The following is an 18663-nucleotide window of genomic DNA, read 5'->3' as shown; positions in this document are numbered from 1 at the left end:
ATGGGAATATGCTTGACACGAGCATATGCAACAACCATGTAATTATTTTGATTAGTTAATTTGGAGAAATAGATTTGTAGACGATGATATGTCAACAACCTCCAATATCATGGTCATGTGTCAACACCATATGAAGTTGCCTGAGATGCAAAACATTTGCTTGAATCCAAATCTTTCCGAATCACCCACGCCACTTTCCAGCTATAAGATTGGAGTGGCTTGTAGTCCGGAGAGAAATCATTTTTTATATTGATCCCAGTACATTCTCACCTAAAACCAGAAAAGAAATTTCCAAGTTAAGTCACAAGAATTTAAATTTTTTGTCTGGACTAGATTGTTTGTCTTTGAACATACTTCAGGAAAATGATTCTTTAATCTTTGATGCAAGTGAAAAACTAGTTAAAAAACATATAACTGACTTTGGAAAAACAAAATAAATAAATAAATAAATATAATCCAATTGGTTGGCTCGATTATTTATGATAATAAATAAATCTTTGAACACTCACGGTTTCACTGGGGAGGAGACTTGTTAATTCTTGCAGTCTTGCCATAAAATCAAAGCGGTGTCTCATCTTCTTCAAAATTTAATGCTAACAACGACACAACACGGACAGGCTACTCCCTCCCTCTCTTTCTCTCCGGACTGACACCTTTTCACACTTTTTAAAACGAACTGACTTCTTTTAGCTCCATTTTTTTGGACCATTCCTTATTTACCCAAAATCTCTCTGTCTTTCTCACTTTCTGCTAATGTCACCATTTTTTTTCTTGACTTTTTAAGCCTTTAGACATCTGGTTTTCTTAGTTTTGCTCGAGAAGCATCCTCTTTTAGGCAAAGTTGCGAGCTTTTGAATTTGAAAAAATTTGGGTTTTTTGGATAATGAGTTGGCAAAGTTTGTGACTTTTGAAGAAAACCCATTTGATTTAAGTTTTTTTTGTGTGCTTTCATTGTGTTTTCTGGTTCTACAACAAATGGGATTTGGATGATTTTGTTTTTTATGCGAGTAAAGGCTGGAAGTTTGACTCTTGGAGGATGTCAGGTAAGATTTTTATTTATGTGACTCATGTTTGTTTCCTTCTGTTTTCTTTGGTTGGCTGGAGATTATTCATTCTAGTGAAGGTTATATGGCTCTACAATGCTTGTGATTTTGGCAATGCTGGTTGTTTAAAGAAAGAATTGTCTGATTTACTTGGCAGTTAGTGTAATTGTTTCTGGGCTCTCTATCTATTTATGTGTAAACATCTAGCATTTTTTAGATTTTTGCTTCCTGAGTGAGCAATGTAGCTAATGTTAGGTGTGCTTGTGATTTAAAGGTCTAATCTTTTGGGTCCTAGTTGTGTTTCAATTCATCTTTGGAGCTTCTTCAGTTTTAAAATTGGAACTTGATGGCAATCTAATTTGGCTGATGGATTCTGTTTGATTATTTTGTGAAATGCCATGGTAAATTTTGGTTTTTGATGAGAGAAACTTGCTTGTTTGAATGTTTCTCATGGTTAAGAAAGAATGTGATAGAATTTATTCGGACTTGGTTTTTCTGGGTGGTACTTATTGTTGAAACTGTATCGATTATGATTTGTAGATAATAGAATGGAGGTTGAGAGAAAACGTACAAAAGGAGGCTTTTTCCACTTGTTTGATTGGAATGGGAAGTCTCGCAAGAAGCTGTTCGTGAATAATTATGAATTTCCTGGTACAGTTGTTTTGTGGTAGATTATGTTTGTGCATGTGTTAATTTCTGATGGTCTGATACATTATCCTGTTTTTAACTTGATTAATGTCTGTCTGCATGGTGATTGTAGAAGGATTAAAGCAAGGAAAGGAAAATGTTGAGAAAATGGCAAAGCCGCGGCTTCATATGGTGAGCATTCATCTCTCTTCTGTTGTAATTTTCATTTCTACTAACTTCAGTTAAAAAAATCTTAAACATGATTAAATGGTCTGTTTCTGCTGTACATCCAGACAGAGCTGGATGATAGAAGAGCAAACTCGAGTAACAGAGGAAGTAGTGAGTTTAGTTGTGCTTTGTCAGTGACTAGTGATGAAGGATATGGAACAAGGGCCCCTGGGGCAGTTGCTAGACTTATGGGTCTGGATTCTTTGCCTGCATCAAATGTTGCTGAGCCCTCTTCTACCCTAGGTTTTGATCCACACTCTCTTAGGGCATTTCCATGTGATAGGAGCACCCCTAATTTATGGAGTGAATATAACCCAATGGACTACCGCAACATTCCAAATGAGCAAGAAAAGTATGCTTGGAATTCCGTGGAATCAAGGCTGCAGAAGGTGGAAAACCGGCCAATTGCGAGGTTCCAAACTGAAGCACTGGCTCCAAAATTGGCTAAATCAATTCCAGTTACCCATCATAAGTTGTTGTCTCCAATTAAGAATCCTGGATTCACTCCAACAAAGAATGTGGCTTACATAATGGAGGCAGCTGCAAAGATAATTGAGGCAAGTCCTAAGGCGAGTAGCATTGGTAAAATGCCATCAATCAGGACTTCTTCAGTTCCCTTGAGAATTCGGGATTTGAAACAGAAAATGGAAGCTGCACATTTAACATCCAGGCCCCAAAGATCAAATGAACCCTCTGTTGCCAGGAATACAAAAGAACAGCAAAGTGACAAGAGACGGAGTGGATCAGAAGGCCTGTCATCAGCCAAGGCTTCTACGGGTTCAGGAAAAGGCACTCCCAACAGTTTGAGGAATAAAGGAAAGTCTGTTCCAATTGCAGCACAAGCAAAGTCCAATGCTCAAAAAAGAGACGGGTCACCACTGAGAAGTAAGAGCATTGTGAAGCAGAAGGAACAAAATGAGGTCAAAGCAAACCAGTTGCTTAAGAACCAGCATTGTACACAAAAGGCTATACAGAAGAGAACCTTTGAAAGCAGGACCAATAATGTACTTCAGCAAAATAACCTCAAGCAAAATTCTGTACCCAATAAAGGTAGTTCAACTTTGAAGAATTCAGTTTCTAACCAGCAAGGTAATAAAACACAATCCACAAGTGGTTCTGTTGGACAATATAGGAATGTAAATAAGATTGTTGTAAAGCCTGAAATCATGCCCAGGAAGATCGGCTCGGTTATGATGGATTCTGAAAAGGAGAAAAAGAAGAAACAGTCTGTAAGTGGTGATCTTCAAATTGACAGAAGTGTTTCTCCTAATGTATCATTCAATAAGGATGGAAGGTCTACAAAAAGTAATGCTGTAATAGATGGGAACAAGAATATGGCTATGGATAACAGGAAAAATGGCATGGATGTTGTTTCATTTATGTTCTCGTCTCCCATAAAGAGAGCCATGCCTAGTTATCAGTCATCTGGACAAATGTCGGATAAATGCAACAACTCTGCTATTGATTCTTTTGGTAGTAATGATCATCCTTCCTTCAGAAGCTCAACATCTTATCTCCCTGGGTTGAATGTAGTGGGAGGTGATGTTATGGGTGTTTTTTTGGAGCAAAAGCTGAGAGAATTAACAAATAAAGTAGAGTCTACCCATTGTAATGGGATCAGAGAGGAGACTTCGGCTACTTCTTCATCCAGTTTAGAAAACTCATTGTCTACTCCCAATGTAGCAAGCACCCCCTCTGCAAGACTGGACCAGATGCTTCAAATTGTTCACGATAAAGATAAGTCAGACAGCCTTGGTTACTTTGATTGTGTTTTGGTGGAAAAATCACAGCTTGCAATGAACCAAAAGTGGCAGGTCAGTCTTAATTTCACAATCCACAGCTGCATCCTTCTGTTTTTTTTTTTTTTGTAGATGCCTTTGTATGTGACCTATCTGGTTGGCAATAGGTTTAATTTATTCCATGCCTCTACTGTATTGTACATGTACATCATTATAGATATAGTAGATAAAGTAGGAAGAATTCTTCTTCTTTTTTCTGTCAAGTCCAATAATGTTCAGAAAACCTTCTACCTTAATTGAAATGGGCGCTTGCTTCTCCTAGTTTTGCTGCAAACTTGGTATATTCTTTGGCATTATGCATAAATTGTCAGTGTCTATGAGCTGGGTAGAATTGCTTTTGAAGCTGTCCCTTAGATTTTCTGATTTTCATTTTTGCAAGTGCTAAAGAGTCTGGATTTTGGTCTGTAATTGTCTGGTGCAGATGCAAGTCCTTATAAATGGTTTTAGCTGTAGAACTCGGAGCTTGTGTGCAAATTACTGCCAACATCTTTTTTTTACCTTCCCAATTTTGACACGCTCCTTAACTAATGGGTATGTCAGCAGACAGAATTCTCTAATATGCTTTAAAAAGCTAAGCAGATACTAACATGGTTGGAAGTTCTCACAAAAAATAATTCAATTCACATTTCTCATCTTTAGAAATGAATATAAGTTGACATCTTATTTGGCACACTGACAATCTCACTCGGACAACCTTTTCAGCAATCAGAAGAGATGGAAGTGCAAAGCAGTAGCAGCAATTACAGTGAAACTGGAAAAGAACTTGAGTGTCAACGTACTAGCCCAGTTTCAATTCTCGAACCTTCTTTTGCAAGTGGAAGTTGCTCATATCTCAATGGTAAAGTTGTACACTGTTTTCCCTGACTTATTTTCTACTATGTAAGCACACAAAGAAATTTGGATTATCTCCATGCATTATAATTTGGACATAAACCAATATCAGTTAAATGCCAATTAGGAGCCTAGCAGTGGTAATTTGGGACTGATATTTATAATATGAGAGATATACAAGTGCGTTGTAGGAAAAGTGCATCTACTTCTCCCATAATTATTCACATCAGGTAGATCCTCGTAACGTGATGTGGGATGTATAACACAAGCTTTAAAGAACCACTTTTGGCTGAAATTACCTTTCTAGATTGGTTACGATCCTTTATCTCTTTTTTTGGATAAAATTACGTGTTTTAATGAAAATAATGACCAAAGTATATACTCATATTTTCAGGAAGTAGCCATTGCTCAACAAATGAATCTGTAGAAATGGAGGGTGAAACTGAGTTATCAGACTCAGCTTCCTCGATATCTATAGTGGATGTGGTAAGAAAATACACAACTAGAACGTGCAGCACAACAGAATTGAAGGAATTAAGCGACTGGGAGCTGGATTTCATAAGGGATATACTTAACAGTGCAGAGCTAAACTTGAAAGGTTTTGCATTGGGTCAAACCTTCAAAGTCATAAACCCCAATCTTTTTGATCTGTTGGAGAATCAAGACAAGGGTATGGAAAGTAATGAAGTAGAGTACTCCAAGCTTGCGCGAAAGCTTTTGTTTGATTGTGTTAGTGAATTCCTAGACTTTAAATGCAGACAAACTTTTGTAGGAAGCTGCAAAGCATGGGCTAAATTGTCAACATTGTTTCAAAGGAAGGGGTGGTTGGCAGAGGAACTGTACAAGGAAATTTTGGGTTGGCAAAGCATGGGTGACTTGATGGTGGATGAACTTGTAGAGCAGGACATGAGCACTCCGAATGGGAAATGGCTGGACTTTAGCATAGAAGCATTTGAAGATGGTGTAGAAATTGAGGATGGGATTCTAACTTCCTTGGTTGATGAATTGGTTTCTGATTTATTACCCTTGTAAAGCGCTTTAAGAAGGCTTTTCTCTCATTTAACTTCCACTGTATTTAAGGTAACCTGCTGCCTCTGCATTCCTTTAAGAAGAATATGATCACTGCTCACATCTCCATATTCTTTCCACCTGTAATAACCATTCCTCCAACTGCACTTTTCCCTTCCAATGATGTTAGTTCCCTCCAGATTTTCGTCAAGAATTAACCACTGATATAACAATCTAACGGCTAGAATTCTGTCCACGTATTGGATAGTAGGGGTAAGCTTCTGTTCTTTAATGTAGTTGTGGCAATTTTTCTGTTTGCTGTAGTTTGATGAATAACATTAATGATGGTTTATGATTGATATTAGGAGCTTCTTCCTTCTATTATTAGGGTTTTATTTCATAATTCTCAGCCTCGTGTCTATGGTTTTCTACCTCTGTGCTTAATGAAATTACCTTTCGAGCTTCCTCTCACTATGACTTAAACGTTTCTTGGGCCATGTATTCAATTCCTTCCACGCTTTTCATCATCACTTTCTTTTCCTAGAGGCCCGAAGAGCTTAAAGCGATACAGAATTTGATTCACGGTATTCCTTCCGCCGTCTGCTTCTCACCCCATTCTTGTTAGGCTTTGAACTTGTGGACTGTGCTTTTGGGGGGACACTCCATCATCACCTTAATTTATTAGCCATGCAAATAATGTTATTTTCAGGTCTAAACTGAAACTTTTCTGTGATTCATTTGGGGTGATTGAAGCATCACATCAAGCATTCCCAGTAACGTAGCTCGGATTGCTCATTTGTTTTGAGGAAGTGATTGTTCTTGTGCAGGTCGAGAGGGCCTAGTTGTTCCTCGCGCTATAACATCTAATAGCATGGCTCTATTGGAAGCCATAGCTTCTCGCCATTTTCTTGCATGCATGGTTAGATGTTATGTGCACAGTCCATGTACATGAACATGGAGAAAATACCAGTATCCCATAGCATGTTATCACCACGGTTTCAAAACCCTGAATGTCTTGGTGGGTCAATCCCTGTCCACTCAGGGTCAAGACCGGTCCGGTTTTCACAGATAAACAGAGAAGACCAGTCATTAATCACTGAACCATTGAAAATACGAAACCAATTAAAGATTCGGTTGGGAAAGAATCCAGTAACTCGTTGGAAGGTTGACAGTTGAACTAGCTAGGCATAGCTCATTTATTCCTGGTGCCTACAGGCTAGTAACCTGTTGCCACCATAGGCTTCCCCTTTTATTAAAAACATGTTGTCGAGGGTTTTTCACATAGCAACACGCCATTGCTGTAAAGTTTTACTTTCTTCAACGGTTTAATTCGATATTTATCAATTTAAACTTGTTTGGGCAAGGTTTAATGTTGTACTAGGTTAGAAGTTGATCCGGCAAATCAATTGACAGTCCTTACAAGATTTACTTTAACTTTTTTTAAAAAAATTAAAATAACATTGCTTGGGACTAATCCATTGACTTATCTAATCCATCATCAGAGTATTGAGTCGGGCCATGAACTAGTTTGAGATTTATAGTTATGGTAAAAAATGTGTTTTTTTAAAAATTTTATCGTAATAAATATCTTTAAAATTATTTATAGATTAATTGACATTAAATTTCAAGATTATATCTTAAACAAGTGAACATTTTTTTACCTTAAGATTTGTAATGGTCATGTGCGAGGGCAATATGGATTTTAGCTTGTTTCTTTTTTTTTTTTTAATTTAACGTAGATGTCCAGACCAACTTACATGCATCTCAACTAATTTTAAATTAATAACAAACCTCCAGTAATTATAACAACATTAACTTGTTCCTTTTCTTTGGAAAAATTATTGGAACTCCATGAACTAGCGTGGGCCATGATAGGCTACTCAACTTGCTTGGGCACATGTCAAGCTTGGATTGGGTTAAGCCTTTTTTATTATTATTTTTTTAGGACACCAGGAGTTTTCTTTCTTGCACAGAGGAAGGAACTACTGGGAAGAGGGCACTGTGTTCTGCAACATGTCAACAGATTAGCATGTTCTCTTTATTCTGATTAACGAATTGTTTAAGACAGGATTAGATAATGATTAATAATTAATAATTAATTAGAACAGAGTTTAAAGACACAGAACCTTGGCCTCGTGGTAGCTGCCCAAGAGTGAGAGGATCCTATGGATTTTGCTGTAACTTGATGTTTCAAGAGTGTACCTCTGCCTTAGAAGACGGGTCTTGCATTGAATCAATACACCCATGGTTTTTGTTATTGTCGTTTGCTGATGCTACTTTCGAAATATTAATTAGTGAATCATGATTTATATCATGATTTCTTCGTATGTATTATGGTAATTAATCTCTTCAGAAAAAAATTAATCATATTTTTTTTACACAAAATCAATTCTTATTTTATTTTTTAATTTAGATTAATCGTGTTTATAATATCAAATCAAGAATTTATATGATTTAATACATGGCTAATTGCTATGTATGATATAAATCCATTCATCTTGAATATAAAAAAAGAACTTATTCAATATTTTTTATTTAATAAATTAACTTGAAGCTCTTAATTGTATTTTATAAAGGTTTATCCACAGGAAAAATTGATGATTTTTTTTAAAATATTTCTTTCAAATCCATCATAAACATTTAAGACAATAATTCATACTATAAATCAATTTTTAAAAGTCATGGCAATTAATCATCAATTTTTAAAAAATAACAATTAATCAAGGACACCTAAAATGTCAACCGTCCATCCATCAATCAGACGTTGCATGTCCCAATTAAGGACCCACTAGCAAGGTTTTACTTCCTGAGATTAGTGACTCCCCATGACTGCACGATTCATGTACAGTGCATGAATCTCGAGGACAGACATCACACGGCTGAGGCTCGAAGATGGACCCTTTTGGTGTGAATGAATGCGCGTGTGTGTTATACACACTAATAGACACCGCCATGAAGAATGGAGCAGGAACATGTCACATGTGACGCCTCCACGGGGAAGAAATGGTGTGGTGACATCACAGAGAAAGCACACAAATGGCTATGGCTATATATGGCTATGGCTATGGCAGCAGCTCGAACGTGCCGCCTTGTTAGTAAATTTTTTTGTCCATGTTCACCTCCCCACCTCCCCACCTCGATCCCTACTCTTCTCTCGACGTTACCCTTTTTTTTTTTTTTTGAATTATTTTCTTGTCATGATCTGCTGCTTGTTTCCTCTTTTCATTGCCTTTAATTTAATGTTGCCAACAACTTAATGCCCTCCGCCGAATGGTTATAAATCACCATTGATTGTTCGTACAAATAATGGATTAAAAACTCCATGCCAAAAGGATGGTTGAAGGGATTATTGCATTTGGACTTGGACATCGTGTCAATCATGTAGAGCTCGAAAGTCTTTGTTTTTTTGTTTTTGGGTTCTTAGCTCTTAGGTAAATTCAGGATATTTTTTGGCTGCCTAATCTTATCTCAGTTGATTCTTATACGAGATTTAAAAAAAAAAAAAAGGTACCATGTATTCATGAAGTATTTAATTCTATATCAAGATAGTATATGCATCATAAAAATTGGAGATGATGCATCTACATTTATTGTTTTTGTGTTAGATATGCTCTTAAAAAAATATAAAGAGAGATTAATAATTCGTTATTTTTATGATGCATCAAGTGTTGAGTCCATGCATGCGTGGATCTAACGAGTTGCCAGATCTATCATCTTTGAATTCAGCCTTAGGCTGGCTTGGATATTCTTGAATTTGACAAGTTGTCAGACCCATTAATTTTAGACTCAACCAAGTACTGAGCCCGTATTCTTTTAACTTCAAAGAGGCAGAGAATATTAAACTTCATGTTTGGACTAGAAGTCAGAGATATTTTGTCCTAACGCCTCGGAGATATTCTGTTGATACTTTAACTCCTTTTCTTTAATAAATAGTGCTCAGTGGCTATAAAAGAGAGGGAGATATCCTTCAAAAACAGGTTTTAGTTTTCTCCACTACAAATGCAATATTTGTTTTTAGAGTTTTTTTCTAAATTATGACTATCTTTTCTTTTTAATGATGCTCATTTAATCATTGGAGAGTCCTTGAATATAAAATAGATTTTTTATAAGTATCAAGCATGATTCATTGATCATCTCATAAGAAAAAATTAGATTATAAGAATTAAAAAATTAACTAAATATCCAAAATACCAAGCCTACAAGTTGATGGAATAAATTCAAACCTCATCAAGAGATATTATTATAAAATTTAATTGAAAAAATCAACGATATTTCTATTTGTAATTTGGCTTTTTAAAAAATTAATTTTGCCAAATTTATTTAAATAAATGAGATTGGTTGAGATATTAGAATTTAATTAAAATTTCAAGTAAACTTCTTTTATTTTTTTCATCACTTCACGAACATGTTGATTTAATTATTGTATTCAAAATTTTAGCCAAATTCGATAACCTTTAAATGAAATTTAAAAAATTATTATTATACAAAGTAATATAATTTAAGCTTCAATAACTTGTAGGAAATTTTGATTAATATATTTGGAGTTGAAATATGAATTCTTAATTGTTGATACAGTAAAATACATCATGAACATACCTTTATGTCTAAGGAAGCGTTTGGGAACACGGTTGAAACCGCGTTCCCACAAAATTTAAAATTTTTTTTTTTGCTAAAATTTAATACGGTTTATACGTTTTGAATCGTTTTGATGTGCTGATGTCAAAAATAATTTTAAAAAAATGAAAAAACATCATTAGCATGCATTTCGGCACAAAAAGTTATTTGAAAAGCAACCACTACCACATTGCTAAACATAGCCTAGCTTAGAGATTTTATTTAAATTAAACAAGGATTTTTGATTCGTCAAGGTAGTGTTTGATTACTATTCTACGATAAAAAAAACAAAAATAATAGAGGTAAAAATCTGTTTGGTTAAAAATATAAATATAAATATAAATATAAAAATAAAATTATTCGAGAGATAATTTTAGAGTGAATTTATGTACTTAAAAAATAAAAGGTACAGAGAGTACTCCATAGACAACATTTATTATTTTATATTCCTAAAATATCATTATAAACAACTCTTAATTTCAAAATTGTCTAACCAAGACATGTAATAATAAAAATAATTATTGTCATAGTTGTAAAACCTAACTTGGAGGTGATCTGGTGCAAAGCCCAGGTTATTGATTAAGTTAATTTGAGTTAGCGCAATAATAAAAATGATTATTATTATAGTTTTAAAACCTGATATGAAGGTCTATCAGAGGCAAGGCTCGGGTCACGAGTGGGGTTGACCATTGACCCGAGACAACACAAGACAAAAATAATTATTATTATAGTTTTAAAACCTGACTCGAGAGTCGACTCAGAACAAGGCATAAGTCGCGTGTTAGGAGGATCAACCTGTGTTGACTCAAGTTAGCATAAAATAAAGGTTGTTGTTATTATAGTTTTAAAACCCGATTCGGGGGTTAACTCAATGCAAGACCCTGATCACAGGTCAGGAGGGTCAATTAGGGGTTGACTTTGATCAATGCAAGAATAAAATTTATTATTATCATAGTTTTAAAACATAAATAAGGGATCAACCAGGGCAAGGTTTAGGTTACAGATCGGGAGAGTCAACATGGATTGATCTGAGTCAATGTATGGATAAAAATGGTTAGTATTATAGTTTTTAAACTCAATTTGGAGATCAATTGAGGTAGGGTCCAGGTTACAAGTTAGGAGGGTCAACACGATTTGGCCCGAGTCAATGTATGTATGGATAAAAATGATTATTAACATAGTTTTAAAACCCGACTCGGGAATCGACGTGAGGAAAGGTTCAAATCATGGGTCGAGAGGATCAACTCGTTAGCCCAAAATTTTTATTTTTTTTAAAAAATCAATGGGTTTTTTATCCTTATTTTATCTCGAGCTGGCCTGGATTTTTTATTTTTGTCCGAGTCAATTTGAGTCAGTCATTCATCTATTTTTTTTTAACTCAACTAGTTCATGTCTCGGATTAATTTGTCAAATCAATCCCAAATTTATAACTAAAGTTATCATAATATTATTAATTTCAACACTTGATATAAAACTAAAGTAAAAAATATAATATATAAAATTATTTTTTTAATATGTAACTTTAATAATAATACATATTAAAGATAAAGTTAATTTTTTTTATATCATATTTACTATAACTAAATACAATATAAAAATAATTATTTTATTTTATATATCATTTCTAGACACAATTCTATATTCTCTTTTCTATCTATTTCTAAACTGTGACGATTTGTAAAGAGAGGTCGGTCACTGGGCTGCTGCGTATGACTTTGGTAAACCAAAGAAATAAAAATCTCACTGTGAATCTTCGACAATCTGCCTACCATTTTCTTGCGTGAAGGTTTTTTATTACAAAATAATATAATTAAAAAAAGATTATAAAATATAACAGCTCAAGTGGTTGTGCTACTAAGAGTAGCTAACTTATTTGAAATTTTGAATTTAAAAAATACGTGTTCTCAAGATTAGTGTAAATTCAGAAAAAAAATAAAAATTCGAAGGGTTACTTAAAAATATATATAAAAAATATATAAAAAGTTTATTGCGTTATTTTTAATAACAAAACAACAATTCAGAAAAAAAAAAAAATTCGAAGGGTTACTTAAAAATATATATAAAAAATATATAAAAAGTTTCACAATCTTTAATATTTTTTTAAGGTTGAGTAACCACTTATTAAATTTTAATAAATTGCGTTATTTTTAATAACAAAACAACTCAAGATGTGTTATATTTCGATTTCTTTTAATTGTGCTGTTTTTTAATTTTTTTCCTCACGTACTATTTTATATATATATATATATATATATATATATATTATTATGTCTTCTAGAAGGACGATTAAACACTATCTCGTGGAAGGATGGTTATTTAGTAATTAGTAATTATTTTGTTGGGATTAGCTTTAAAGAAAGAGATAAATATAAAAGGAGAGGAAAATTTTCAAGCCAAAATATTATTTTCCCTTTAAGTAATGTTACGGTATTTAAAGAGTAATTAATAATATTATATTAGTTATTTTTTAGAGTTCATTTTAAAAAAATAAAAAGATAAAACTAAAATAAAAAGATATCAAGTAAATTTTTTTTTCGAGATCATGAATTTCATGTTTTTATTTTATTTTTATATTTATTTTTTTGTTCAAAATGGGTCATACAAAATAATTATAAAATTTTACTTTCAATCAACTAAAAAAAATTAAAAATAAATAATTATGATTTGTCATAAATAAAAATTTTACGACACCGTAAAATTTTTATTTATGATAAATCATAATTAATTATATTTTATTTTTATTTTTTTTTATAAATAAACCCTAAAAATTAAAAAATAAAAAATAAATATTTACCACGTTTACCATAAAATTTTCTTCTTAAAAAATAAGAATCCCATATTCTTCCCTTTAAATCCACAAATTCAATTTACCTATTCCCAAATGTACTTGACAAGTCAAAATGATGGAAAGTTCAAATTACGTGAATATAACAATATACCATTTAATTTTTTTCAGATCTAAATTAATTAAAATACACATAAATTATTTTAAATATTCACATTACTCATAATAAAAAAAATACCATTTAATGCCTTTTAAAGACTTCCTAATTGCCATAATTCATTAATTAAGGACAATGAAAAAGACAATGGCAATAGCTGTTATAACTTTTCTTCTTTAAGGGCAATCTTAGAAACCCAAACAAATCTCAAAATCTTATTTACCTTCACAACACAACACTAGCACAACACGACTCCATCACTTCTCTCCGTCTCTCCTTCCTACACAGGCAGCAAAGAGAAAATGGAGCTGCAAGAAGCTAACAGTAGCAATAAAAATGGCCAAACCTCAACACCTGACCCAAAAACAGACCTTGAGAACCCTTATAACGGCAAAGCTCTAGAATCCCAATACTTCACTGAAGACTTTGACAGTACTTGTTCTACGCCTTATGTTAGTGCACCTTCTAGTCCGGGCCGACCAGGATCCGGGCCCGTTAACGGTGGGTTCTTTTATAGCTGTCCGGCAAGTCCAATGCATTTTGCAATAACATCATCAGCTTCAGAAAGGGGATCCTTTGCTTCTTCGCCGGATAATAGTGTGCCTATTGGTTATGAGTTTGAATTCTCTGCAAGATTTGGTTCGACCGCGTCGGGTCAGACCGGATCCATGAGTTCAGCTGACGAGCTTTTCTTGAATGGTCAGATCCGACCCATGAAGTTATCGTCTCATTTGGAGAGACCCCAAGTGTTGGCTCCGTTGTTGGATCTTGAAAACGAAGAAGAGGACGGAGATAGCAGTAATGATGATGAATCCAAGAAAGGTTCAAGAAAGGGTGGTAATAACGGTGAAAGTATGTCAAGAGGGAGAGATCTGAGGTTAAAGAACAAATCTTTACGTAGAAGAACAAGATCCATGTCACCATTAAGAAGTACATCTTTTGAAGATTATGATGAAGAAAACAAGAACGTAATTGATGGGTCTAGTACTTCTCTGGAAGTTAATGATGAAAGTCTTAAACTTGACGAGGCAACAACTAGTGGTGGTACAAGCACTCCTTCAGTTTCTGCTTCATCTTCAAGGTCATCATCAGCTGGAAGGAACTCAAAAAGATGGGTTTTTTTGAAAGATTTTCTTTATAGAAGCAAGAGTGAAGGGAGAAGTAATAACAAGTTCTGGTCTAACATTTCCTTTTCACCAGCCAAGGAGAAGAGTAAGCAACATAGTGGTAGTGTTCAACTTGGTATGTCGAAAGAGAAGTCTAGCAGCAGCAACAATAATGGGACTATTGTTGGTGGTGAGAGTCAGAAAGTGAAGGGAAATAGTGGGCAAGGCTCTTCTTCTTCTTCTTCTTCTTCAGGGAAGAAGCCAGTAAATGGTGTAGGCAAGAGGAGAGTACCAGTATCACCACATGAGTTACATTACAAGGCAAGTAGAGCACAAGCCGAAGAGATGAGAAAGAAGACATTTCTGCCTTACAGGCAAGGTTTGCTTGGGTGTTTAGGTTTTAGTTCGAAGGGATATGGCGCTATGAATGGAATTGCAAGAGCTTTGAATCCAGTTAAATCCAGTTAAATCCAGGTAATCAAGTAATTAATTAAATGTGTTAAAAAGGAAATTGTATAGAGATTTTATGATTAATTTTTTAATCTACTTTTTTCCTGTCTAAATCTTGTATTTTATGCTCTATCTATGTATTTATTGATAGATGCTCTCCTCTTTTAGTTCAAAAGAGAAGTTTGTCCCTGATCTATGTACTCTCCATTAATGGTAGCACTTTCTTTAGTAAAATAACTAGCACCGTCCTCCAGTTTGGATGAGAGATGATAATCTCTAGGTGTATAATCAACAAGGGAAATTATTGTGAAACAGTGGATTAATTGTATTATTGAATCAATAACATGATACACATGGTTGGAAGACACATAGCTCTGTGATGGTAGGTAGCTGAGGCCCGGTATCACCTGCAATTGCACGATGATGCCTCAAAAAAATGACCCACAATTAGAAAGGGTTTTCCATGATATTTTGGCTGCATCTTGCTGGCCCAATCTTGAAAGCACACCCACCTGTCCATCCATCTCTTTCTCTCCCTCTCTCTCTCATCATCTCAGCTTGCTTAACAGACACTGTGAAATCTGGGGCCATTAAGAATCTGGTTGTCTATTCATTATCTTTAAATTATTATGCCATGATCAATTTGCACCACTAAACAAGCTAGATCTTAGATAGTTTGCTAGGGTGGGGGGGGCTTCGTTATCTTATTCATTTGGGGCTTAATGTCTCGTAGACGTTGACATAAAGAAGATTATGGGACAGTGACATAAAGGAGTTGGAGATAATGAGACATGCTTGATCTTGATATGCTTGTAGCCATTCTCAACTCCCTTAAGCAATTTCTGCGCCTCTTTTTGGATTCTTCTATCCAGGCCTTTCATTATATCATCATGTTTCATTTAACTGAGGATAAAAGATTTAAAAAAAAAACACCACTAAATTAGTTGATGATGTCCACTGAATATATCTGAAAGGAGGCAGCCAATAAATATCAGTTACAGAAATTAGGTACTAGGTCCATCAAGCTGGGACAATTTTAATTTTTAGCCTGAGAAAAATAGCAGCGAAATCACATCGTGGCCCCCTCAACTCCATTATTGTACATGGGTTCATATCCAAATTTCCATGTTATCGTAAGAAACATTACGATGGCACAGGTGATGGATCGGACCTGAAAAGTCTCCTCGAAGTTCTACATACTATTCAATCACTATCTGCCTAGACTTGCTACTGTTTCTCTGTTTCCCTTCTCTGTTTTTGTTCTCTTGAAGGAAAAGAAAGAAATCCCCGTGTCAAACCAATTTATGATCGAAGAAAGTTTGGCCATCTATTGACTTAGAGCATTTTTTTTTTTTGGTTCTGAAATGACCTGAAAGAAAATATATAGTTTTTTGCTTCCAGCAACTTGCAAGCACGATGGTCATTTATCATTTTCTCGACAAGAAGCCAAGACAAGACTGATAGCAGTTTACTCTCGCAACTGGCCAAAGGTTAATAACAAGGTTTTAAGCTTCTACTTTTGGAGAAACCTAGTTTATTGAAAAGAAAACTCAGTTTCCTGTCAAACAAACTGGTGCAATCACAGGCTGTAGTCTTGGTAGAAGTTTTGGATGCAAAGGTTAGAGCAGCCATTTGTCTGTTTCTGAATTTTTTTTCAGAGGAAGAAAATTCCACATTTTAGGCCTACGGAGTGGGGGGTCCAATGCCATATATATTTTTCTGATTGGCATGTTGGGTTATGCACTATCCATGTGAGCTTTTCAGAGAATCCCTTTTACCTCGCTGCAATATATTTCTTATGTTGACAGAAATTCATACACATCTTCATCCTTTTTAAAAGTATTTTTAACTTCAAAAAAATAAATTGATGTTTTTAATATTTTATAATGATTTTGATATTATGATATTAAAAATAAAAAAATCTAAAAAAATATTTATTTTAATATATTTTCAAACAAAAAAAATTATTTAAAAAAACACTTTACATCACAATTTAAAATATCTGCTAAACCTATATACGAGTAGCCAAGCCTAATGGTGACTGCTTGTTGATCTTAGTGGTGCTCAAGAATAAGGGAAGGGAGTAACTCAATCATATCTACAACAAGACCAGGTCTAGGTGTTGACCTGACTTAAAACTTAAGTTAAGTTGACTTAAATTTATCTTGTTTTTTTATTTTATAATTTTTCTTTAAAAGACAGTTCAAAATAACTTAATTTGAAGAGAAAAAAACAGATATTTTCATTAACCGACCCGAACTAACTCTAGATGGACGGATCACAAGACTAGTTAATCAGGCCTGTTCTTATGATTAGAACTTCCACAGTTCCTATCTCATTCCTTAAAACAAGATTAGCACCCCCAACCTTGTGAATTAATCGAGCTTTTCCAGACCATTTCTGAGCTTCTAAGTAATGTTTCAACAATAGAAAGCAACATGGCAAAGAACAGTTTTGCATCCTACGAGATGATCGGTCCATTTTAAAACATTATTTTTGGCCTCAAATTATCAATAGTACTGATGAGCTTCATCAGGCCTGTCTTTTGGATAGTTGCGAGGTTTGTGGATTAAAAAAAACACAGCAGCATAATGCTTTGATTCTTGACAGCAAAGGTTCCAAAGGGATTTCAGACATATGACATGTGTGAGAAACTTCATGGAAGTTTGAGTGATCAAACAATGCAATCTAATTCTTTAAGAGAGATGAAAGTACTTGCTGAATATTCACGCAGAGGGATGGTAAGAATCCAAGAGCATATCATATCTTAAAACCGGGCCTGGCGAGTTCACTAGAAATCTGGACCGGTTCGGGTTGAAGAAAAACTAAAAAAGAAAAAAGTCAATTGATCCGGTTAAAAAACCCGGGTTGACCTAATGACCTAATCAACTCGAGTCTGGCTCTGTCAAAACCCAACTATCAACCTACTTATTTTTGTTGATTTTTTTTTGTCAAAACAATACTGGTTTGAATTTTTTTGTCAAAATAGGTTTTTAATCAACCTGAGTCGAATCTTCTGATCCTTCTAACCCGTGATACTAGTCTTATCTTAGATTAATTTTCGAGTTGGGTTTTAAAACTATTGAAAAAATATTGATTTATGTTTTTTTTCTTCAAGGATTATTTAATTGTCATTAAAAGTTTTAATTTAAAAATATTAGTAGTTTGAAAACCACCTTCTAGGATGGTAAGAATGTAAGAGCACTGATCAAGAGGTTTGCTCCCTCTGTGGTTTTAGGTTCGAGCCTTGTGGTTGCTCATATGATGGCTACTGGAGGCTTACATGGTCGTTAACTTCAGGGCCCGTGGGATTAGTCGAGGTGCGCGCAAGCTGGCTCGAACACCCACGTTAAACTAAAAAAAAAAGAATGCAAGAGCACTAATATTTATGTTTTGCAACGTTTTATAGATGAATAGAAGTCTACATTTCTGATGATGGAGTGAGTTTTAATAAATTCATGGATTTCTATCCAAGAAATATATGGAAGGATATGATTGAAAATCTACTCATATATTGGAAATCTAACAAAGATGAAAACAGCTCGAAGACCGACCTAATCGAGATTGTCCCAACAGGCTAGAGAATCCTAGTACTCCTTTTTTTTTTTCCAATTATTTTTCATAGGGTTGGAGTAAATTCCTTGTTTTTTAAAAGTATTTTTAGGTATATAATTATCATAGTTTTTTATCTTGAAAACTATCTTCAGAAAATGTAAAAAAAAAAAAAAAACATTGAGATTAAAACACAAGATAAATAGGAGTGCTAAATAAAACCAAATTGAAAAAGAAAAGTGTGTTTGCCATTAGTTTTCTTTAATTTTTTCATAGTCTCAATAGTCAAGGACCATATTGGAACGTTTTGAGAAGTATAAGGACTAAAATTATAGTAATTAATACCAGGGGTGTTGCGAGAATCGAACTCGCGACCTCTCGCACCCGAAGCGAGAATCATACCACTAGACCAAACACCCTCTTTGATTCGATTATTCGTAACATATTAATATATACAATACTG

The 18663-nt window shown here is 34.3% G+C and overlaps 2 protein-coding genes and 1 non-coding gene across 5 annotated transcripts; 2 read left to right on the top strand and 1 right to left on the bottom strand.

Annotated features, from left to right (window-relative positions):
* The first annotated feature begins 467 nt into the window (after positions 1-467).
* On the top strand, positions 468-5893 carry LOC7481704 (uncharacterized). Of its 3 annotated transcripts, XM_024584123.2 has the most exons (7): positions 468-1043; positions 1584-1694; positions 1804-1862; positions 1964-3712; positions 4400-4535; positions 4923-5198; positions 5301-5893. In XM_024584123.2, exons 1-7 carry the CDS (start codon positions 1037-1039, stop codon positions 5558-5560), a joined length of 2598 nt encoding a protein of 865 aa, XP_024439891.1. In that variant the 5' UTR covers positions 468-1036; the 3' UTR covers positions 5561-5893. The 3 variants fall into 3 exon arrangements, with proteins under 3 accessions (XP_024439891.1, XP_024439890.1, XP_002319489.2); XM_024584122.2 differs by having other exon boundaries at positions 473-1043; positions 1807-1862; positions 4923-5893; XM_002319453.4 differs by having other exon boundaries at positions 474-1043; positions 4923-5893.
* Positions 5894-13320: 7427 nt separating this feature from the next.
* On the top strand, positions 13321-14885 carry LOC7481703 (uncharacterized). Its single transcript, XM_002319452.4, has one exon. The coding sequence runs from the start codon at positions 13395-13397 to the stop codon at positions 14664-14666; it is 1272 nt and encodes a 423-aa protein (XP_002319488.2). The 5' UTR covers positions 13321-13394; the 3' UTR covers positions 14667-14885.
* A 3662-nt stretch (positions 14886-18547) lies between these two features.
* TRNAP-CGG (transfer RNA proline (anticodon CGG)) lies at positions 18548-18619 on the bottom strand. The gene has a single exon. It is a non-coding gene; the product is annotated as a tRNA-Pro (tRNA).
* Positions 18620-18663: the final 44 nt, after the last annotated feature.

Source organism: Populus trichocarpa, chromosome 13 (genome assembly GCF_000002775.5).
Source record: "Populus trichocarpa isolate Nisqually-1 chromosome 13, P.trichocarpa_v4.1, whole genome shotgun sequence".
Lineage (NCBI taxonomy): Eukaryota > Viridiplantae > Streptophyta > Magnoliopsida > Malpighiales > Salicaceae > Populus > Populus trichocarpa.
This window is presented reverse-complemented; position numbering and strand designations above follow the sequence as displayed.

Coding starts and splice junctions, on each gene's coding strand:
- LOC7481703 (XM_002319452.4), top strand. CDS start 13,395: ATGGAGCTGCAAGAAGCTAACAGTAGCAATAAAAATGGCCAAACCTCA.
- LOC7481704 (XM_002319453.4), top strand. Junction 1,695..1,803: donor GAATAATTATGAATTTCCTG/GTACAGTTGTTT, acceptor TGGTGATTGTAG/AAGGATTAAAGCAAGGAAAG. Junction 4,536..4,922: donor AAGTTGCTCATATCTCAATG/GTAAAGTTGTAC, acceptor TCATATTTTCAG/GAAGTAGCCATTGCTCAACA.